This window comes from Equus caballus, chromosome 6, assembly GCF_041296265.1.
Source record: "Equus caballus isolate H_3958 breed thoroughbred chromosome 6, TB-T2T, whole genome shotgun sequence".
In the NCBI taxonomy this organism is placed as follows: domain Eukaryota; kingdom Metazoa; phylum Chordata; class Mammalia; order Perissodactyla; family Equidae; genus Equus; species Equus caballus.
The window spans coordinates 94,208,438-94,232,372 of NC_091689.1; the positions used below are offsets into that span (position 1 = coordinate 94,208,438).

The 23,935-nt window shown below is 39.1% G+C and overlaps 1 protein-coding gene across 9 annotated transcripts in view; it reads left to right on the forward strand.

The window, feature by feature from the left end:
• MSRB3 (methionine sulfoxide reductase B3) overlaps nucleotides 1-23,935 on the forward strand; it is a 157,677-nt gene that overhangs the window by 123,494 nt on the left and 10,248 nt on the right. For 8 of the 9 annotated variants that reach the window (XM_070270327.1, XM_023643955.2, XM_023643957.2 and 5 more), the window contains one exon: nucleotides 22,102-22,199. The exons of the other annotated variant lie outside the window; for it this stretch is intronic. In XM_070270327.1, coding sequence (XP_070126428.1) covers nucleotides 22,102-22,199 — 98 coding nt within the window. The remainder of the gene's footprint in view (nucleotides 1-22,101; nucleotides 22,200-23,935) is intronic. 9 annotated transcript variants of the gene reach the window in all.

Below are 23,935 nucleotides of genomic sequence, written 5' to 3' on the forward strand. Positions count from 1 at the left end.
GTCCTTCGGATGTCAGTCTCCTGCTTCCCCAGCACATGCAACGGCAGAGCCAGGCTGCGCGCCTCCTCCCTCACACCCAGCCCCCAGACCTGGGCGCCAACACGGGGTGTTTGGGCGTTTCTGAACTTCATCACCCTCTTCTGCTTCACCGACAGCACTTCTCAAAGGTGGTTGCATGACGCTGATAGTTTTCCTAGTTTTCAGGACTGAAAACATTCTTTGCTTTTTAAAAAACGTACTTCATTTGGTTTCTGTGGAGGGAAGTCTTTGAATTTACATTGATGCTGCTTCCTTTCTCAGAGTCTGGTTTTTGCTCTTGCTTTTCTCCAACATTCCCTCTCGGATCCACGATCCACGCATGCAGCCCAACCGCAAACCCTCAGTCCACTTGTGCTGCCCTGGTGCCTGGCTGGTGGCGACTTCTCAGGCTTTCTGGGCCCCTTCTCTGCAGGGAGAGACAATCATTTCCCCAGATTCTTTGCAAAGGCTTTGGCATATTCTTTTGAAAATCTTGAGTAGTGGAGAGTGTTTGGTCTTTGAGGTGCTTCCTTTTCCAAGTATGTTCCAGGTACCCCAGCAGCCGTCTTACGTGGAATCTTCTTTGGTTTAAAGGCTACTTATTTACAGTGTGTGGGGTCCACTCTTTCTCCTTTTTTGAAAATTGGGCAAATGGATTCTTATTGCCTGCTTTTTACCTATAACTGTGAGCTGGACCTACACATCCATGTCAGCATCTGACTTCAAGCCCTTGGCTCTGTCCCTTCCCTCAGGCCTGCTTCTTTGGACTTGGCATTCCTACTGTGATCTTTCTATCCTGACTCTGGTACCTCCTCTGGGATTTGACTTGGATCTTCTGACTCTATTCTGGTGTATCCTTTAGAACACTTTCTCTAGCTTAGTATGCAGATAGCTTAATATCTAGTTGGGAAGATAAACCTAACATAATCAAATAGCAGACAGTAATTTAAAGTGTCATTGAGTAAGTCCTAGGTTGTATAATAGAGTTGGTATGTGTTATAGACAGTCAGAAATAGTGGAAAAAGCTTCAGGGACCCTATGGGACTTGAACCAGGTATTAGTGAGTGGTTGGATTTGGAGATGGCCAAATTCCAGTCAAGCGAAGGAGCTTGAATGAAGGAAGAACGTGGGAGTGAGCTTGGGCATATTGAGGCAACCGGGAAGATACTCCACAGCACACTCCATCTTTCTTCCATAAATGAGAGAGCAAATAGGGGACTATTGAAGGTTTTTTTTTTCTTTCTGGAGGCTACTATGATATAAATCCCTTACATTTGTGTGGTGATTAGCTATTTTAGAAGCACTCATATATCATTTGATCCTAATAACAACCTTGTGAGATAACAGATGAGGAAATCAAATCCCAAGTGTCTTGCTGGAAGTTTCGTAGCTAATAGGTGACGGAGCTGGGAGACGACTTGGGCAGGGAGAGCCTTGTGTCTGGGAGACGGGTTAGACATTGTCTAGATAGAAAACAGTGAGGCTCCAAATTTTGATGGTGGCTGAGGAATGGAGAAGAAGGGATGGAAATTAGAGGTGTGCTCCATAGTAGTTAATGACTGAGTGGATATGACGGCATAACAGATGAGTTTTGAATATTAGTAACTAAAACAATGACGATGTCATCATCAGAGATGGGAAAATAAATGTAAGTCAAGTGTCTGATTTGTAATTTGAATCCACTTGCTTTTGTTTATAAGATGTTTAAAATGTTTTGTTGTTGTTGCTTCTCCATCTTTTAGCCATGACTAAATCTACTTTTAAAATATATTTCACGACTCTTTTGAGTTTACTCTTTGGCTTGCTCTTTGCCAGTCTGCATAATCTTAGTTACTAGTTTGTTTAACCATTTGTATAGGCCATTTTTTAAACTTTTTCATTGTATTTGTGATTTTCTTCTGAATCTTTTCCATTTTTTCCACCTATCTCTCTGGATGTTAAATTCAGATATGGTCATAATAGTTCATCATAGTTACAGCCTGAGCAGGATTGATTTTGAATAAAGAGTGGTATATCAAGTTTCTTAAAATCTGTGCACCTGTTTACTCACACCAGTATAGTGTTACACTGTGCTGGTGACCCAGTTTCAGGTTGTCACATTCCCTACAGACCGCTTTAAAAGACTTTGATAATATTTTGTGAAATTTTCTTGCAAAATGTTGATGAACTTTCAGGCAACATTCCTCCTCCCCTGTAAGGTCAAGGTCTTGACATTCATTTCTGGTGAGAAGGGAATTTATCAGGATGGCAGTAAAAGATAGGACAGGGGTTAGTAACCCAAAGTCTGCGAACCCCTGAGGTTTTGGTATATGTATTTGGATTAATACTTTTATGGAGAGGGTCCAAATATTTCATCCATTTTTAAATAACCTCCAATAATTACAGGAAGTAGATTTTTTTATTTCAAATTACAAAAGAAGGAACTAAGGCTCAGTGAGATTATGTTACTTGTCAGAGATTTCACACACAGCAGATTGCAGAGTGGGAATTTGAACCTAGCTCTGTGTGTGTGTAAATTAAACTCCAAATTCCATGCTTTTTCCACTTGTTACATCCTACTTAGAAAAGTTGAATAGTCAAAAATGATTCTATTCTAGGAAAATTCATTATAGTAAAGCCAGGGAAGATTGAGAGGTTCGAAGACAATGTCCATGCAATGTGTCCTTGGGCACATGCTCGGGATCGGGGGTTCTTAACGGGGCCCATGAGTTTGGATTGAAAAAAAATATTATATTTATTTCACTAACCACAATTTCTTCCTGTTATGAGTATCAATAAGCCACAGGAGTATTTTTGACTTTATCACCAGTAGAAGTCATAGATATTTTCATATCATATTACAGTTGTCACAGATATATCAAAATAACACATATTCGTAACTTCTTCAAAATTATGGCAATTATTATAGCCATCATTGGAGCTTGTTACTTAATGTGTTAATAAAGAAGCACATTTATTACTATATCACAAATTTGGCTTTTTTCAGTATTTTGATAACACTATTTAAAGATGGTTTCTTCCTTATTATCCTATGTATTTCCTCTCATGAGTTTAAATGCATTACCCTGAGCAATTCACAGGCTTCACCAGACTTTCAAAAAGCCTATGGAATAAAAATAGTTTAAGAACTCCCGGTTTGGGTGTTACATCATCATTTCATCATTTCCAAAGGTTCTTTTTTAGTGCATTGAGCCAGGGAAATGCAGCTCAGGATTTTGTACATGTGATATTATTTATTGAAAAGAAAATCTACAAAAGTCATTAATCATCTGGTGGAAAGTAAACTTTTTGGCTTTCAGGAAATGTTTGTAGTTTCTTACTATTTTTTTCATCACTAGTTATATTCTGTCATAGACTGTCTCAACTTGACAGCTCTCTGGGCTTCCACAGAGATGGTTTGGTGAAGAGCAAGGACTTTGGAGACAATCTTCACACGCCAACTTCACCACCTGATAGTGCACAGTAAAGTGACCTTGTGAAAGATACACACTAATCTCTAAACCTCAGTCTCTCCACCTGTAAAATGGGAATAAAGAGGGTTGCTGTGAAGTATATATAAGACAAGAAATGTAAATCACTTAGCACGGCATCGGACAAATGACAACAATAACATTCATTGAAGATGGTCCTGAGTATGGCTTGCTACCCTTATATTCTCCATTCCAGTTTCTCTGAATCTCTTGCACTAAATAGTCGTGGGAATCTTGGCAAGGACAACTTGGGTAAAGCTTTTGCCCTTGCAGACTGAGAGCCCAGAAAGCAGTGTCATAGAGCACGATGGTGAGATTAGAACATGGCAGATCATTGCAGGGGTTTGACTTAAAGAGATTCATGGACTCCAGGAGTAAGATTAACATAGCCCCTCATAATTGTACCTGACCTTCTTGCTCCCGGGAGGCTAAGAAGAAGCTCAACATCTGAGCCGATTCTCCGTCCCTCAGAGGAATCTTTGTTTACAGGGAGCCTTTCTTATTTTTATCCTCTTATTTCCCCAGCAAGATCTGGCAGCTCATCTGTCTCTGTACTTCCACCATCGGCAGGACCACCAGCTTTTGGATTACTTTAGTAACAAGTCCTGAGCCCTGAGCCAACAAAGAAAACTAATAGCACATCTAAGGGAGTCCGCTACCCAGACAGAGGATCAATCAGAACAAATAGACACTTACATTAAAAAAAAAAAGAACTGTGATGACATTGGTTGCCTAATCTAGTTATATAGTTATATTTATCCTTTTTTTTTTGTTCAGGGCAGAGTGACTCCCTCCTTAGGTGAATAATGATTGATCTAAGCTGATCATAAAATTCCATCCCATTGTCAGTGATTGATTTTAGCTTAGACTGATGATGCTCCGTTCCTGGTCAGTTACATCTCAGGGGGAATCTGCTGGGAGTTTCTAGTGAAAGGTTTCCTCACTCATAAAAGGAGATGCTCTAGTTGAAATGCTCCTGTTTTCGCTAGATGTTATTATATCTGCCCGTGGTGTCTGGAATTGTTGCAGCCATTGTGTGATCGTGAGGGGAGACATGACTGACATTGTGAGGAGGGCAGAAAGGCAGACATGTTGGCCCTTATGAGGTTCTACTACTTTCGTGACCAACATGGAACTACCTAAGTACAGACTCCTTGTTATGTGAGTTAGTAATTCCCTTCTTTTTTAAACCATTTTTATGTCATCTCTTCCTTGCAGTTGAAATATCCTATCTGATACAACTGAAGGAATTCAGGTCTAGCCCCCCCAGAAAGTGTTTTGGAGATTTGAAAATATCATAATTTTCCAACTAGAGAATTCAGTAAATGATTTGAGGGAGGCCACTGCTGAGATCCAGATTGGAAGTCACAAAGTGAAAATGCAAAGAGGTCTGTATCATGAAGGAAAAATTAAGAGACTTGGAAGATGGCTCCAGGAGACTTAACATGTAAATAATACATGGTTTAGAAAAAAAATTCTTCCTAATCTAAAGAAAGACTCAAGTCTGTGAGGAGAAGAAAAATATCTTTTTCCACTGTCTCTAAGTTCTCGGCTGGGGCTCCTATAACAAATGACAGATTAACAATAGAAAAGCAAATAAATTTATTGAATATGTTTTAGGTGACATGGGAGCCTTCATAAGACCCGCAGAAGCAGTTTAATCTTAGTGTTTTCATGCTCAGTTTGGTGAAGAGTGGAGAGTCATGGAAAGATGTGATAGGACTAAAAAGGATATGAGCTAAGTGTAATAAACTGGGGGAAACAGCAAGGCTTATTCATTCCAACTCCTTTCATTCTTTCCAGGGTCTTGGAGATAAGGATGCTCTTTTCTTCCATGTATGGGGAGGGCACCTCTCATGTGAGGGTTTGTGACCTGCTTCAGGGGCAGGTCAGAGAGTCCTTCCTGCCCCTGCTGTTTTTCAGATTCCTTCAGCTTAAAACGTTCAGTATGTCAAGATGCTGTATTTTGGGGTGGGGTATCCTGAACGCCATCACCTGTAGATTGAACAGGCTCACCAAATTCCAGGTAGGCTCAATGAGAAAGTGTAGGCACCTAAAGCCTAGCTTGATGACACTCCTGCACTTCAAGGATAAAGCAGTCTCGGATTAGCTTTAGGTTTCTCGTTTGTGACCCTGGAAGCTGGAAGATGCCAGGATACATCTAGAAATGGAGAGCAAGGCAGAGAGGAGGAAAATGAAAATTTCCAAAGGCCTTATCTCATGTGGGTGGCAGGAAGGGGAAGCAGGAAAGGGAAGATATAGCATCTTGATATGGAAAAGAATGTGCCTTTGTGGAGGAAATCATATCTTGTAAATAGTATACATTAGTATATTGTATGTGGTAGCTAATCCTGTGTTTGTGAGCACAGAGAAAGGGAAAGTGGTTTAATAAGGGGAGAAATAGAATGAATGAGAATTTGATCCAAACAGTGGAAACAAGGGGAAAAACAGCACAGGAAATGAATGTTAAATGCAAAGTAAGATGGAAAGAAGATGCGTATGTCAGTTGTTAAATCAAACATGAATGGACTGAATTCTCCCATTAAAAGAGACTGTCAGAGATTGAATTAAAATCTAGCTATTTGCTACTTACAATAAACAGCGTATAAAGAAGGCTTGAAAATAAAGTTATGGTCAAAAAGATTCTAGGCCAAAGCAAACGAAAAGGGAAATAGAAATGGCCATATTACTATCAGATAAATTAGAATTTAAGCTAAACAGCACAAAAGAATAAAGAGGTGAATTATGTGATAATAAAATGTCATTATTCATGAAGAGTATAGAGCAGTCGTAAACATTTAAACAACATAATCACTAAATATATGAATCAGAATCTTAGAAATGAAAGGAAACTTAGTTTAAAAACAGAGTTATAGTGGATACCTTCATATGTCTCTTTCCAATTGAGACATATGAATAGTCAAAACTAAGTAAGGAAATAGAATAACCAAATAATACAATTAATAAGCTTGATTTAGTAAATATACAAAGTAGCTTTCAAATAAAAATATCCCTCAAATAAAAAATATAATTTTGTATTTTCATGGAATATTAAAAAATAGATCATTTACTTGGCCTCAAAGAAAATAGTAATAAATTTTAGATGGCAGAGATTTTTACAGGCCATATTTTTGTAATAACTCAATAAAATTAGAAATAAATAACTCTATGGGATACAGTGAACATTATACTTAGAGGAAAATTTGTAACCTTGAATACCTTCATTATTAAAGGAAAAAAAGGTGAAAAATAAAGGAACCTTATAAAAAGAACAATAAAAATTCTAGGAAGATGGAATAAAGATGAAAGTTGAAATTAATGAAATAGCATTAAACAACTATAGAAAGAATAAATAAATTTATTTCTTTGAATGATTAAAAAGAAAAGATTAACTTATAATGAAGGTTTAAGGAAATAAAAACCCAAGCAGAAAGAAAATCAGTAAGTAGGTACTTGCCTTTCCTGATATAAGAATGTACTATGGGGGCTGGCCCTGTGGCCGAGTGGTTAAGTTCGCGCGCTCCGCTGCAGGCGGCCCAGTGTTTCGTTGGTTCGAATCCTGGGCACGGACATGGCACTGCTCATCAAAGCACGCTGAGGCAGCGTCCCACATACCACAACTAGAAGAACCCACAACGAAGAATATACAACTATGTACCGGGGGCTTTGGGGAGAAAAAGGAAAAAATAAAATCTTAAAAAAAAGAGAATGTACTATGAAGCCACCATAATAAGATTACATTGGCATAGAAATGGACAAATAAATCAATGGAGGAGACTAGAAAATCTATATATAGATATTAATTAAACATGGTATTTCAACTCAGTCAAGAATGGACAACTTAAAATTATTGATGGCCAAATTGCTCCTCCATTTGGAAGAAAATAACTTGAAATGTTATCCCATGTACTGAAAGAAATTCCAGATGAATTAAGATCTAAATGCAAAACGAAACAAAAGTCCTGCCCAAAATATAGGACACCATGGGTATAGTCCAGAGACAAGGAGCTCTTCTTAACCAAGGCCAGGAACACAGAAAGTGTAAAAGAAAGAAATAGACACATTTGACCAAAAAAAAATCATAAACAAAGTCAATACAGAAACAACGGAGAGAGAAGAATAATTATAATGCAAAGGCCAGTAATTACTATCTGCAACATACAGACCTGTTACCAATCATGAAGAAAAACAAAAACAAATCACCCAATAGAAAAAAGGGCAAAGAATATGAAGACACAAGTCCCAGAAAAGCAAGTAGTCAACAAACATCAAGAGCTGTGTATCTTACAGGTAGTTAAAGAAATATCAATTTTTCTTAACTGAGCTACTGGCAATAATTTACTGGAAATTTTTAAAAGTTGCAACACTTATTTTTGATGGTGGTATGGAGAAAAGGGCATTTACCTGTATTTGTTTTGGAAAGCCATCTAGAAATATCTACTAAATGCAAAAATACATTTACCCTTTGACCTAGCAATCCTATTCCTAATAATCCGTCCAACAGGAAGAACAATTCCGCCAGCTGTAGGAGCATTTGCCCGAGGATGTTATTGCAGTATGTTTCATAGAGGAAGAACGATTAGACACAAAGTCATTCCTGTCATTTGGGGGATGGCTGCACAGTGGAGCCTTATCCTACTAGAACATTTACGATTATGAGTCTATAGATACTTACGATTTTGACGGCCATCAGAACATGGACACTAACGTGGGAGAACCCCTCCTAGGTTGTTAACAGAGGTCTCCGGTGGGATGAGGAAAGGGACCAAGAAAATAAGGGAAAAAATGTTGGACGTAATGTATGTATAGTATATTCACATTTATGCTCTATATATGCTTAATAAATGCGTGTGGGACATTTTTAAAAAGCAACAGGAGCTAAGCAACAAGGCATTAAAAAAGTAATAACATTAAGATATTTTGGAGGCCCTAAACCCAGGGCAATACCTGAAACTGAGCAAAAAATTGAGATCAATTGAGAAGTAAAAATTATTTGTGTGGGAGAGATATTACAAATAAAAATGCATAAAAATAAAAACTGTTAAAGATCAAAAAGCTATTATACTGGCTTTTGAATTATGCCTTAAGTCAAAGTGGATGATTTTTAAAAATCTTTTATGTGGCATCAGACCTTGGTGAAATTTCCCCTAAAGGAGTTTTCTAAAATGGGAAATGTAATTAAGCTAATTTTTACCTAGGCTTTCAGACCATGATTTGGGCCGTTATTTAATAATCCATGGTTGAGACTTTTGTAATTTTTCTTTTTACACTATAAAGGGGCCAATCATCAAACGACTATCCACTGCTGCAATAGTGCTAGAGTGCTTTATGTTTATGGATGCTGAGCACGCTGTCCACAATTTTGTGCTACCCAACTAGAAAAAATCAGAGAAATTGCATAGGTGCCCATGATAAACTACCAAGAAATAGTAATCCATGGAATGCTATACTCTGGTCTAGTGACATAAGGAACAATGAGAATTTGAGAGGTGACCTCAAATGTCAAAATGTCTGAAATATATACATTGATTTATTGTGATATCATTTTCACAATTTTTGTGTGTGTGTGTGAGGAAGATTAGCTCTGAGCTAACATCTGTTGCCAATCTTCCTCTTCTTTGCTTGAGGAAAATTGTCCCTGAGCCAACATCTGTGCCCATCTTCCTCTATTTTATGTGGGATGCCACCAAAGTGTGGCTTGACGAGCGGTACTAGGTCTGTGCCTGGGATCCGAACCTGCAAAGTGGGGCACATAAACCCAACCACTCTGCCACCAGGTGGGACCTCATTTTCACAATTTTTGTTAATACCTTCTTCAGCCACAATTTACTTTACTTATTCAACAAATATTTTAGTGCCTACTCGGTTCTAAGTAGCCAAGTCTTATACCTGTTAAATCATTTACCATTTAGTGGGGTAGTAGGTAAATATTACTCCACAACCAACAGAATGATATGTCAACCTATAGGCCACGCAATATGCCATGGATGTGCTTGGACTTTTATGGAATTATGCTCATTTGTTTTTTTTGTCAGAGTGGTCTAGTGCCAAATTAAAACATGTCTGCAGTACCGTACCACTTTAGCCAAATTTACCCGTCTGAAGTTCAACTTTCTTCATGTGATGACGTCTAATATTTCATGTGTTAAGCTTGTCAGTAGTTAGAATCAAAGCCATTGAAACTTTCAAATTGCAAAGGCCACTTGTCCCCATGGGTCTTGCTTAATACGGGACTTTGGCTCCATGGACTAGTTCACTTTCAGCTCTCCGAGGGACTCAAAGTGCTGTTGATATGCAGGATGTTAGGGACCTTCATAGAGGTCTTTGGAATGTAGCTAGGAGTTTGGGGTGGAGAGAAGACGGTCAGCCAGGTGCCAAAATCTTCAATAAATGTTAGTAAGTGACCTGGAGCTTGTGTAAGTAACTCGATAACAAAGACTTTTGTGTCTGTGAATTTTAAAACCGAAGCAAGCATTACTTTTTAATCCCAGATTTCCAGAGTAACAAGAATATATATAGAAAATCCATTCAACCAAAATTTCTTAAATACTAGGCACCCTTCCAGGGGCTTGGAAAGCATCAGGAACAAAACAGTCATCTCTGCCCTCATGGGGTTTACATTCCAGCTGGGAGAATAAAGACAAGAAACAAAAAACATAGGAAACAGTAAGTTATAGTGTATTAGAAAGTGATTGAATACATGGAGAAGACGAGCAGAGTGATGGGGATTGGATTTGGCAAAAGATTTTTCTAAAGGATTTGAAAAAGAAGGGATAGCTATCAGAGTATGCCTTAGTTGGATGTAGTTTGCTTCATGCCTTTTTGATGTAATTTGTTAAATTTTTTAATATGTTAGGGAATGTACAGCGTTTGATAAATTGCTTCAACTTTGCCATGTGTCTGCTACAAAGCCAAACATCTTTTGTCATGTGAACAACTTTAAGCAATTATTTTGTTCTAAAATATTTGTATTTAATAGCTTTTCAGAGCAGTCTGTTCTGTTTCAAAATATTTTTTCAAGCTGGTTTGTCGGAAATTTAAATCGTAGTAGGTGAGCTGAGTTTTGACGCATCATAAAGGGTGATGCAGACCAGTGAAGGATCACAGAAGATTTGTGGAAACAGGGAAAGATTTTATTTCAGATTGTAGTGCTTAGAAGTGTATAATAGAATAAAGATCTAAAGCCTATTCAGAAGGTGAGAGAGATTCAGTCAGAGAAAAATATCAGGAGAACATTTAGATGAATGAAAGAATTTTGAGACTTAACTCTCTCTTAGAAGAAGTAATCTTACATTTTTATCCGGCACATATATTTAGGAGAGGAATAATCCTGAGGTTTTTGACAGGTACCCAACTAAAGAGTATAAGTTAACAGTTTGTCTGACAGCCTCAAATGATGCTATGTAGTGAATAGACCTAATTCAGGGCTGCAGTCGAATGGAACGTTATTTCCCTTTTAGTCTGGATTGCATGTTGCTGAGAATAGAATCAGTGTTTCTCTGAATTTCCCCATCCTATATCCCTCCTGGTACTCTTAAGGTCAGTTAAGCACAGTAAATAATCTTCACTCAGCAAGCAACCCAAATCACCATCTTCCTGTCCGACGTAGCCAATAAATTCTAAGCAAACTCTAAACTCCTTGTGAAGCTTCCTAATGGATGCCTCACTGGACTGAAGAGCTTTTGGAAGCAAAATAAAATAATCATCTAAAGTTGAATGTTTTTGGATCAAGGTTACTAGGTCAACACTAAATTTAAAACCAGTTTGAGAGACATTTTTTAATGGCACTTAGAAATTATGGCGAAAGGTCAGGCCGTTACATGCGATGTGGCTCAGATCCTTTGATGCTAAAGATCTACAACTGACTTGTGTGTAAGATATATTTTTTAAAACATTAACTGTGATTTAAAGTAGCAAGAAACAGTGTTCAGGCCAGGGAAAATAAAGTCCGCAACCCCAGTTTTTTGGTTGAAATGGTTTGAGTTCAGTAATTTTATTGAACCTGAAAAAAAATTCTTAATAGCTGCCTGCACAAAGGGAAGTAGGGAAGCTTGCCCCTGTCGATTCCTGCGTAGGAGTTTTGGAGATATTTTGAGATTGCAAGAAAACTGTGGGTGAAATCCATACCAATTAAAGATCTTGTGTGTTTGGAACCATTTAAAAATGCTGCGCAGGGCTCAAAGGAATTAGTAAAGCCTGCTGCAGCACGGCCACGGTCTTAATCTCCAAAGAGAATAGATGCCAGATGTTCGCACCGCCCAAAGGACACCTTGGTCTTCTCGACAGTGTTCAGTCACATTGTCCTTTAATAGATTCAGATGCCTGAAATGATTACGGGTGATAAGACTTTGTGGTTTCTACGTATGAATTATTAATAATCAGCTTGAAGAAATGCACTATTTTTGATAGGCAGGAAAAATAAACATATTATATTAAATTTGATATTTGTAAAAAATTGCCTAAAGCAAAATAGTAGAAATTCTTTGCCTATTTTTTTTTTTTTCATTTCTTTGATTGGCCTAGGGATAGGCATATCCAAAGTAAGTGATTATCTTTTGATTAAGCCCAATTTGGTTGTTAAATAATGAAATATGTTACGATATTTTCTTTATTAATGAATTCATTCAGCAAATCCTTCCATGAGCTAGGTGTTGAGGATCTAGGCATAAACAAAGCAGTCGTGGTCTCCTGGAGCTCGTGATGGAGCTGAAGACGTTAATCAGAAATTCCCGTGGAAGTAAGTAGCTGCTCCGTGGTGCCTCTGCTGTGAAGAGAAGGCCCTGGTGCCGTGAGCGTGTTTGACAGGGGAACCTGACCTCAAGTGAAAGCCCTGGGTTCATTGACTCAGCCTAATTTATTGAGCACCAACTTTGTGTCGAAAAGCAAAACAGATGCCCGTGATCATTTCAAACATGACACTCATAGCTCTGTGTGGGAGACCAAAGATATTAGGAACAACCACAAACAACTTAAAAATAAACCAAAGATAATACAGATTCTAGCGATGGAATTTTATTTAGTCTTTCTTCAAATACAGCTTCTGTTCAGTATTCTAAGGAGCATTCGAATAAGGCTTAAGATGTTTTAGCATGTGGAAATATTTTCATGTCGCTCATTTTATTACAAAAATTCCATCAGAAAAGTAATATTATAACATTTCAAACACTGTCGAAAACAGAGAAAGGTGGGATAAGAGGGAGGGACACCCAGAATCCCCCTATTTTAGCACAAATATCTTTCTGCTCTCTCTCTAGCCCACCCCTAGTTTACCTGCCTTCCCTGCCCGGCTCTCCAGTGCACGGTCTTGGCTCTCTGTCTCCACTTCACGAATACTTTTCAACCCAACAGAATCCAGCTTCTGTTGTCATTGCAATGAGGTGGCTTCCCAAAGTTCCCCAAACCTCCCACCTGTTGAATTTAGCAGTCTCCTCTCAGATCTTATCTGACTACCCTTTCTGTAGATTATGTCACTGCTGTCTGCCTTCCAGCCTTAAACAGTTTTCCTTATTATCCGACTCTGTCCTCATTCCCTTATCCTCCTCCTATTTCTTGAAATGCTCTTTTATTTTCCTTTACAGAGTCTTATTCCTCTGCTCACCTTTTAAATCCCTGTCTGGTTCTCCACTCGCATTATATTCACCTCCTACGTATCCTCATCCGTGACCTCACTGTCTTCTATGCTCTGATGACTTTCATATCTGTGTCTTTAGTCTGGGTCTTACTTCTGAGCCCACATAGCTCTCTGTCGCCTAGAAGGTTCCACACTAAACTGATTTTGTTATTTTCTCTGAAAAAAATGTATGACCAGCATGATCCAGCAAGTCATACAAGCTGGAGACCCTGTGATAATTTGACCTTGCCCTTTTCCTTCAGGACTCCATAGGCACCACCGTCTCCAAAATCCGTGGATTCTGCTATCTTCGTCTCTCTGTAATCTCTCCCCTGCCCTCCAGTCCCACTGCAAATGTCTTCATTTAGAGCTCCGTCAGTTCTGTTCCTGTGTACAGGCTTCCATCTGATATACCTGTTTTCATCCTCGCTCTTAATCCTCACCCTCCAGCCCGCTTCCAGAGCCATCTTCCAAAAACACAAATCTGCTCATGATACTACTACGCTTAAAAGCCCCCAATCATCATGCCATCCAAAATGTCCCTGGCAGCAGTGCCATCTCTATTTAGAACTACCGGGTGACTTGACAAGAAGACGAAAAAGCAAGGTAATTGGTAACCAAAATAAAGTTAATGCTCAAATAGTACATTGCATTTAAATTGTATTAGCATTTCTTATCTTTATGAATTTTTAGAGTCTATAGATCTATGCTAATAATATAATATATAATATATATATAAATATGACTAAAAATTCATATATATAAATTAATAAATATTCATGTATATAAAGTATATATATAATATATCTATATCTATAGATATATATATTCTAAACTCCCTACTTTTTAAGATGAGTATTTTTAGGATCATTTTTTTTTGAGGTTATGCCTAATGAAGCTGAATGGGGCATGGGAGACTATTTGCCAAAAGCAGTGATTTTCTCTTTCGTCATAATTACCATTAACCCATTTTCTTGACTGGGGCACTTTGCCTCTTGAGACTGTTGCTTGTTTGAAGTAATGAAATCATGTCTTCAGCGTAAAGGGCGGGACTTGTCCTCATATTTGCAATGGCAGGAGGGCAGAAATATAATAAATTCTTAGACCATATCAAACAATCAAACATAACATTGAAAAGCGGTCTAAGAAACTTCTTTCCGCTGAACCAGCCCAGGAGGAGACCGTCCTGCCCCGCCTCGATTCTGACTCAGAGGGCACGCAGGTGTCAGAAAGTAAGTGTGCATCACACACAGTGACTTAGGATCACTTTTGAGCCGGAGTCAAATCTGAGCCAGTTAAAGCTGCTAAATGATTTTGAAATTTTTATCAGTAAGATAAAACATAATGTAATTGTGGTTAGTGGAAGAATTATGATGCCTAAAATCTGTTGCTTCTTCCCATAAAATATTACATCAAGAGACTGAAATCTTCAGCTTATTGAAAAGAAATGTCGGCTTCTTGTTCAAGATGATAGACTGAACGTACGTGTTTGTTTCCCCTCTCTCCCAAGACCCCTCTTTAAAGTGAGAGTAGAAAAGAGGAAGAAAGAGAAGGAGGAGGAGGAGGAGGAAGGAGTAAAAGAGGAAGAAACCCATTGTAAAGAGAATTGGAGTGGGGAGGACACCCGAGCAGACAAGAAATTTTAACCAATTTTTCCAAAAAAATTGCCGGGAACAACACAGGGGCCTGACCACAAGGTGTTTAATGGAAAGTCTGAAGAACGGCTAGACCAGTCTCGCATCCTCCTCACTTTCCTGTTTGGGATGACAGAGCGTCCGTTACTCACAGGAAAAGGAAAGAAACAGGAAGGGTGCTCTCTTGAGATATTACACGGCCTGTCTGGGAGCACGGGGCCTGCCACCAGGGTGTGGACGCTCCAGAGTGAGCGCTGTCCTCTCAGGTGTTCCGGGGGTCCCAGGACAAACCCCGACCGTCAGCAAATGGTGACGTGTTCACAGAGCTCCCGGTCAGCTCTCTGTTCAGAGTTAAGACCTACTCATAGAGAAACAGACCCATTCTCTACCTAAGAGCAGAGGAAGCCTGTACCAGCTGCACAGGATAACTGACCCAGACGTGCGTTCTGAAATAGAAATGGTTGACCAAGGATCACCAGGGATGTGTGAGGAAATCCAGGAGCGTGAAGGGTGAAAACCGAGATAAAGAGAACAACTGCACCAGAAGAAGCAGGGATAGTTTAGAGAAAAACTAACGTAAGATCTTCTCACAGATGTCTGAAATGTTATTTCATTTACAAAATAAGAGGATGATGATGAGATATATATATATATATATATATATATATATATATATATATATATAAAGAGCAACTGGAGACCAGGAATAATGTGAAAAAATAAGTTGCCAAAAGAGACCTATGATGCAAGGCCATTTATATACATTTTTAAGCATTTGAAACATTATTTATCATTTATGGCTATAGACATACAGAAAACAAATCAAAACAAGTGTGGGGATGGCACCTAAACAGTTATCTTTGGGGCCAGGAAGTGTAGGAGTAGGGGAGAAGGTTGGATTTGCATCATTTTATTTTGTTAGAAAAAGAGAACGGGGCCAGCCCGGTGGTGCAGTGGTTAAGTTCACGTGCTTGACTTCGGAGGCCCAGGATTTGGGGACCTGGATCCCGGGTGGGGACCTGTGCACCGCTTGTCAGGCCGTACTGAGGCACTGTCCCACATACAAAATAGAGCAGGGTTGACACAGATGGTAACTCAGTGACAATCTTCCTCAAAAAGAGGAAGGTTGGCAACAGATGTTAGCTCAGGGCCAGTCTTCCTCACCCAAACAACAACAACAACAAAAAGTGAAAAAGAGAAAAATCTGAAACAAATATAGAAAAAAAGTTATTTTCTGTTAAATCTGGTTAGTTAATATCTGTTAAATCATGGATGCCTATTATATTATTATGTATACTTTTACCTATGTTTGAAATATTTATAATTAAAAATTCAAAAATTAAAATGTTGAATTGCAGAAAAACTTTGTACAATTGTATAATAGAGTCATGGTCCAAACAAAAAAATAAAACAAAATGTGACATGACTTTTAACACGTGATGCAGTGTCAAAAAAGGAAAATCTGTTTGACTTTGGGCAGCCTGGGATTATGATAATTGGACCCTTAGAGAAGGAAATACAACCCCAGTACTCTGTAGCTCTGTGGTAAGCAACATGTATATAGCCATAATAATACAAGTGCTGTTTATTAGTTTTCAACTCTGAGACTCAATATGTAGAAAAACCCAGCAGACCTCATTGTGTCTGGGCATTGGAACGGAGCGGAGGAGTAGGTGGAGGGAGCATCAGGATGCTGAGGCTGTCCTACAGAGTGGAGAGTCAAACCACAGCAAGCTATAGGATTGTCGTGCATTCGTTATTTGTTCCTCAGTTTTTTGCAACATCTCTGATGTCACTCTTTGATGTGGTTGGCAGTACGGTGGTGAACAACACAGACAAACTTGCTGCTCTTATGTAACTTACATTCTAGTTGAAGAGGCGGGCATTACCAGACAAGGTTTTAAAAGAATTAAAAATGTAGCTATCGAAAATTGTAAGGGGCAAGAGAGGGAAGATTAGTATAAGTATGAGTGCTAAATCTTCATCTTTTCACAAGAGGGAATCAGCTTTTCACATCTAAAACAGCACTGTCCAATGGCGCAAATGTTCTATATGTGTGGAAATGATGGTGGAAATGTTCTATATCTATATCTGTGTTGGACTGTGTTGTCCAACGTAGTAACCATTAACTATGTGTGACTTGAGAACTTGAAATGTGACTAGTGTGACTGAGGAACTGAAATTTTCACTTTACTTAATTTTAATTAATTTAAATTTAAATTATGATACATGTCTGGTAGCTACTGTATTGGACAGCACAAATTTAAAATGAAGGAATCAAGAAATATCAGCGTAAGTGTATGTTTTAGAATTAAACCAAAAACTTGTTAAACGTGGTTGTCTGCAGTGGTGGGGAGAATTGAAAGGGAATATTTCACTATGAGTCATCTTGCACAATTTGATTTTCTACACATGTATATGTTTGACTGATTACTACTTAAACTTTTGGGTCTTTGAGGGGGAATAGAGAATCATCCTTTTTAAAATGAAATAGAAGTTATACTTGAAGTGTCAATGAAGTGAATAATTGGGCAAGAATCAGGGCTCTAAGCATCAAATAATTCTTGTTAGCAGGGGGTCTTCATAGAGAGTTTTATTATTTGGCTGGAAGTAGCTAATAAGGTAAATTGTGGTCACTGAGGTTAACAGATTGTGGCTACAAAGAAACTAAAAGCTACAAATTTTGAAATATGGTCCTAGAATTATAGAGCTGTGAGAATTGGTACACACAGAAAAATATAGATGTGCAAATATAGATCTCCAGCTAGTCTCACCAAAGCCATGTGTCATCATTATTAAACCATCGCCCAAGCCCAACTGGGATTTATTGTGCTCAAACTTACTTTGTGTTTGAAGATGATAAAATATTTGTAATTACATTTCAATTCAATGAGTTCTTGGTCATGAGTAGTTTCTGCTGTGTTCTGCCGAGGGGTCATGTAGCCGACTCCGCTGAGGTTTCTAATTTTTATTTGGAGGTTGGGGGAGGATGTAGGGGAAGTGGAAGCTGTATAGCAACCGTCGGTAAATGAAGAATAGGGGAATGAGGGCCGCATTTTCTAGACGTGCTACAGATGGAATTGGCTTCAACTTGTTTATAATCTGCTGCTAGTTTTAACAACTTGTTTCAAAGATTTTTGAAAGGACGGAGGAAAAAGTTGGAATAGAGGGCTGGGAAAGTTTGTCTCAGGAGGCAGTTGGAGTAAAACATGTACAATTTGTCAACAGAACATTACTTGTGGAGAGCTATGTCACTGTTCAGTTATGGGTTCAAGTAGACTCAGAGCAGCTTTATTAAGCTACATTATGAGTGAGAAGGAACCATTTTTTTTTCACTGCAATCTAAAAAAATTCATTCTAGTTGGATGGTAGCAAGCACCAAGGATCTTCTATTAATAAACTGGATCACTTGCTCTTATATTTGAGGTGTAAATGAATTTCTGGATTTGCTTCACATTATACCCACAGTACTGTTATGTCTGCAGGGTAATTTGGCCAGTGGTTGGATAAAATGGAAGCAGAGGTCCCATATTTCAGCTTGTCTGCTTTAGCTGGAGTACCTGTATTTATTTACATCTCAAGATCAGAATCCTTTAAGGGGAGAGCCTATTTATTGAATATAAGATATTCTTGATAATAATAGGCTAATAAAGTTTATATTCTTGGAAATAGAATGATAATATGCCCAAATCCAACCTCATCAAATAGAAACAAAGGGCTGTATTGGGGATGGGGTGAGCCAACTCTGTTTATACAGGTTTTCACATGACTTCCCTTTTAAAAAGTGCATGGAATGCATCCAAAACAAATAATGTTTTGTTAGATGAGAAGACCAAAAGGGAAATCCTAGAGAAAGGAGGATGGATGATCTTTCTTTAATGTCAAAACTGACATAAACACCCCCCTCCCCCTTTGCTCAAGATCATTTTCTCAACAAGACCCAGATTGCTGCAGTCTTTGCCTATCACCCTTTGAAGCACTTTCCTTGTTATTAGGAGTGGGGGCAGGGTTTCCTTTGAGGATTTTTACAGCAGTGAAGAGTTCCTCCTTTAAATACTTTCACATGATGAGGGAATGCCGCTTTCAAAGTGCTGTCATCGCTGTGCCTTCTCTGCCATAAGACAGTTTATTCTTGGATGAAGGTCCTTCTTAGTTTGACTGTCAATAGGACCTACCTTTCTGATGGATTCTCTTTCTATAGAGCTTCGATTTTTCTGAGAGATCTAGCAGAAGAAGTCAACATTCTCTTTTGTTACTCTTCTTGGTGAAGTTGCATGATTCTCCTTTGAAATGTGTTCCATCACGTGGGATTATAGTCTTCAACATGGCTGCCCTTGGCAGTCTCCACTGATTAAGATCTCGGTCCAATAGCGCATCTTGAAAACTGCGTTTCTTTTACAGTGCAAAGGGACACTGAACTTGGGGGAGTTTTGAAATATCTTCTTTTTAGTGTTTCTTCCAATGTTTAAATAACACCATGGTAAACAACAAATTAACTATTTAAGTGTCAACACTTTTCTGAGAAACACTGAAATCTTTTGAGAACCTCTAGTCTGTGTCACCACCTCACGCTGCTCAATTCTTGAATATAGTCTTCTGGAAAATTCTGTAAATATTGAATTCATGAAAACAAAATGTATAGCTGTATAGTTTTAATAGCTCTTTGAAAAGTCTTCACTAAAATCTTTAGTAGGCAATGATTCATAGTTAGGAAAGAATTAGAATTAAGAAACTGCAAATAGAATTAACAGTTTTCTCAATATTATTGCCTAAGGGTGACCTTCCAAGTCTTGGTGGTTGTTTTAGGTAAGAGAATAAGAAGCTACCTACGTTCCAAACTAGATTACATCATTTACCTCATTACTGTTGGACTTTCCCTTTGAACAGTTTGGTCCTCAGAAGGGGAGAGCATCAGTGTTGTTAGGATACACTCCTTGTTGGCTTCCACCTGGAGGTCCCAAGTGCAAAGGTGTAACTATCAACTAATCCAGACGTGGAAACACATTTCTTAAAACTTGCAACCTCCTTCCTGTGCGAGTGTTTACGTGAACGACCTCCCAGCCTTTTACTGAGGAAGAAAGTGGAACACAGGAAGAGAGCCCAAGACTGAAGTCAGAACACCTGGATTCTCGTTCGGGCTCTGCCACTTACTGCCTGTGTAATGTTGGCTAGTAACTTCACCTCTGGTCCCCTGACCCCGCCTCCTCCTCAGAACCCTGGAAAGTGAGTGACCTAGATGATCTTCATGTTTTTCCCACGCTAAATAAATAATAAGGCTACTTCACCTACATAGAGAGGCTGAATTACAGTGATTGAGCCAAGTTGGATGTTCCAGCGAGAAATTAACATTGATATTTCTTAATTTAGTACGTAAAAAGGGAATATGATTACATTCTTTCTTCTGTGCGACTGTGTGATGTACCACAATTATTCATCCCACTAACTTGTTTAAGGCTAATTGGGCATCAATTTAATAAATGTTTGAAGTGTGCCTCTGGGCTATACACCATGGTGGACAGTGAGAGTGCTCAGTCACTGGTTTCAGAATCTGCCTGCAAGGAGCTCACCACCTAGTCAGGGAGGAAGGCACGAAAACTGATAAATCACAGATCGGGTGTGCTAAGTAGAACAAGGCAAGTACACAGAAGATGCAGAGGTACCACTGGGGGAGATATATATATATTTCTCTGTATCTATTTTGAATTCTATAAATAGGAAAATATGTGTGTGAGGGGGTAGCTAAGGTTTTTTTTTTAAACCTGTTTGTCTGTTTACTACTGAATCAAGTATGTCCCCCCATAATATTAGTTGCCATAAACTGCAATCAAATGAGTCATCATATGGGAGGTTGAAAGAAGCCAGAATGTTCTCTTTCTTTTCTTAGATAAATGACTTTCCTTTTCAATGTCCTCCAACCTCACCCTTAAACCTCTCTTTACTAGCAACTGGCACTTCTGCCGTTGAACAACAAAAAAGAACACCTAAATGAGTCAAGTAGTCATTATAAACCAAGTGCTATAGCCTAGAATGTCTTCAGGTTCTCTTTAAAATTTAGAAAATAGGGAGAAATGAGATCTCTGAAAAATACTGGTGTGTCTTAGCGTAATTAATTTTTATGGAATGGTATATCTACAGGGTTACAATTTTCCTGGTGATTCGCAGCAATCTTGAACTCACATCGCGGAATTGTAAAGCGTCTAAGCTCGGGGTGTTACATCTCGCACTGACTCTGAAAGCCGACTGTCACCCGCACAGCAGGGGTGGGGAGCTCCACGGATTCCTCATAAAAACTTGGCCTGAGCTAATTTGTTTTGTTTGAAACTGGAAATGGTATTGTCGAAGTTTGCGTTCTGTTTGCTTTCAATAGGTGTGTCCGCACAAAGCACCGTGTTTCTAAAGGCCTCCTCCTTTCTGCAGGAATAAATTTGGCTCCTGAAGAAGAAAAAGAATTGCAACAGCAATTCAGCAACATCGCACCTCTTTCATTATTTCGGGGATGCAGGCTTCTGCTCAGCTGCTCCAGACATATTTTCTGGAAACACGTAAAAACATGCCCATAAGTACTGAACATAAAACCCTACAGTACACTCATAACCGTTTGTACAACCTTGTGGTCCACTTACCATTGACTTTCTTAGAGCTGTGTGCATATTTTAAAAATCATTAGAAAAAATGAAAATTGGAACAAGATGCTATTTGAGAGAAGGTGCTCCCCAGAGTTGCCTGAGGAACACTGCTCCATGCCTTTCCTCTGTGAAGTGAGCAAGACTCTCGCCCATAAAAGAGACAGAAGCTGTGCTTTCCAGATAGCGCCTGTCCCAAGAAATTAGATTAAGATGGAAACAACAGAGTATTCACTTTTTTAAAAAAATGTTTTAACCACCTAAACCAAGTACTGAAAAAGCATGCTTCTTAAAGAGGCATGGAATAGCTGAAAAGTTAATGGCCAGACCCATTGGATTGTGTTTTGGAAAACGTCACACTATTAAGACTCGTGGTGCTTCAGGGCCATGGCCAGGGAGTCCGAAGATAAGAGAGAACAGAAAGTGGTGAGAGAGAGAGCTTTATCAGTTCAGGCATGCTCTAGAAAGCTACTGGATGGTCTGAGAATAGCTCATGAAACATAAAATCCCAAGGCAACTGTAATCTGTATGTGAGGAAAAGGTTACTCTTAAAAAATAGTTGCATTCTTGGAAAATGTATTATCCTTCAGCTTTTGACCTTTTTTTCTTTTCAGGTTGAAAAAGTTAAGCATGATTCATATACTAAGGATTTCCATTCTTTGCTTAGTATTTCTTTAAAACTGCATTCTAACCATGACTGTTTCTCTCTCCTCTCTGTTTTGGTTCCTGTGCCTGCTCTGCCCCAGGTTGGCCTTCATTCCATGACGTGATCAGTTCAGATGCAATCACATTCACAGATGACTTTTCCTACGGGATGCACAGGGTGGAAACAAGCTGCTCCCAGGTCAGTTAACCCAACCCCAAAACCCAATGTGTCACTCACTCTGCCTTGAAAACATCTTCATGACTCCTAGTTGTGCTAAATATAGCAGCAAAAGCCACATGACTGACCACAAGCACAATGAAGTCTCCATAGAATTCTAATGATATCTGAGTGTTCAGGTGGTTAGCATGTCCAGTTAAATGTCAGTCATTGGCTTCAACACTCTTTAACAAAATCCTTGGTAGGGAAATTCATCTTCAGTTGACGCGATACAGCAGGCAGTGGGCTCTTCTTAGGGGTGCGCGTATTTCATTACATGGCCTTACGTCATCTCATGTCTAGATAATCCCCCTCTCCCTGCAGTTCTGTGTGCCCCTTGCTCAGTGATGATACTTTTAACGGTCATGATCCAAACACGGTCACCAAAGACCTAAGAAACAGCCTTCCTTGGGTGCGTGTGAGGAGGGAGGTTGGAGAATGGCCTTGGGAAGAGGAAGTTCAGTGGTCGCTGCGTGAAGGCAGAGTGGGAATACGCAATAAGGTAATTCCTTCTCCACTTCTCCTGGTCTGTAGACCTATCCTCATTTCCAAAGATGTTCTGTTTCCTTCCTTCCACCCTGCTCTAACCAACGTAGTGCTGGCTCTGAGGGAGAAAATGAGCGTGTGTTGAGGAGGAGGCCAAAATTGCTAATCTGTCATCCCAAGCAAGAGAGTTGAACTTGTGGGTGTTTTGTGCTCAGAGCCAGAGGCATGACCAGAACGTTCTTGTGCACAGAATAAGAACAACTGCATACTCTCTTCTAGTATCTACTAGATAGGACTATCTACTAGAGTAGGTAGTCCTGTTCTCATCTTGCTTTAGGTAGTGAGATGATAGTCTGAGTATTGTGACGCTGAAATTCATTGATACCGGGGTATTTGGGTGGGGGAGGTCTGTTGCACATATCAGAGGTAAAGGGGGTACAGTCGGGCACCTGGAATAGGGAAGTGATGGCCATGTGGGACTCCCTCAGCGTTCTTTACCCGCCCTGTCTCCCCCTTCATCGGGCGGGAGAGTTTTAGGGAGTAGGTGGCATATTTACTACCAAGTAGGGAGGGAGATTGGTTTGAACCCAACCATCTCATGAATTTCTGTTTACATTTTTTTTAAAAAGAAATAAGGCTAGCAAGTTTACTGTCTTCTAAGTATGAGGACCACTCTCTTCCTTCATATTTTATCTAAGTCACATTTTCACTTTACTCTTGTTTCTCAGATATGAGTCTCTGAGCAAGATAGTGGCACTTTCTGATTCTGAGTCTCACCCCTACAGATTCTGATTTCATTGGTCTGGGTGAGGCCTGAACATCAGCGTTTTTAAAAGCGCCCCTGGTTAATGCTCACAATAACCGTATGAGGTGGATTACCGTAGACACTGTATGATGGTGGTGTTCTCTCTCATTGTACAGTTGAGGAAACAGGCTTAATGAGGGCAGTTACACTTGTGTAAATTTATGTAGTTTTAAGTGGCAGAACTGAGACTTGAATCTGGGCATTTAGCTCCAGAACTCTTTATGGGGCTCATATAGATAAATTGATGGGTGGTTAGATGGATGGATGAATGGATGGATGGATGATGGATGGACGGATAGATAGGTCAGTAGATAGATAGATAGACAGACAAATGCACCATAAAGAATCACATTGAAATTAGAAAAAAAAAATCCCTGATTCCCCAGCAATTAGTTTAATTCAGTTCAGTTTTGAATTCAATTGAATT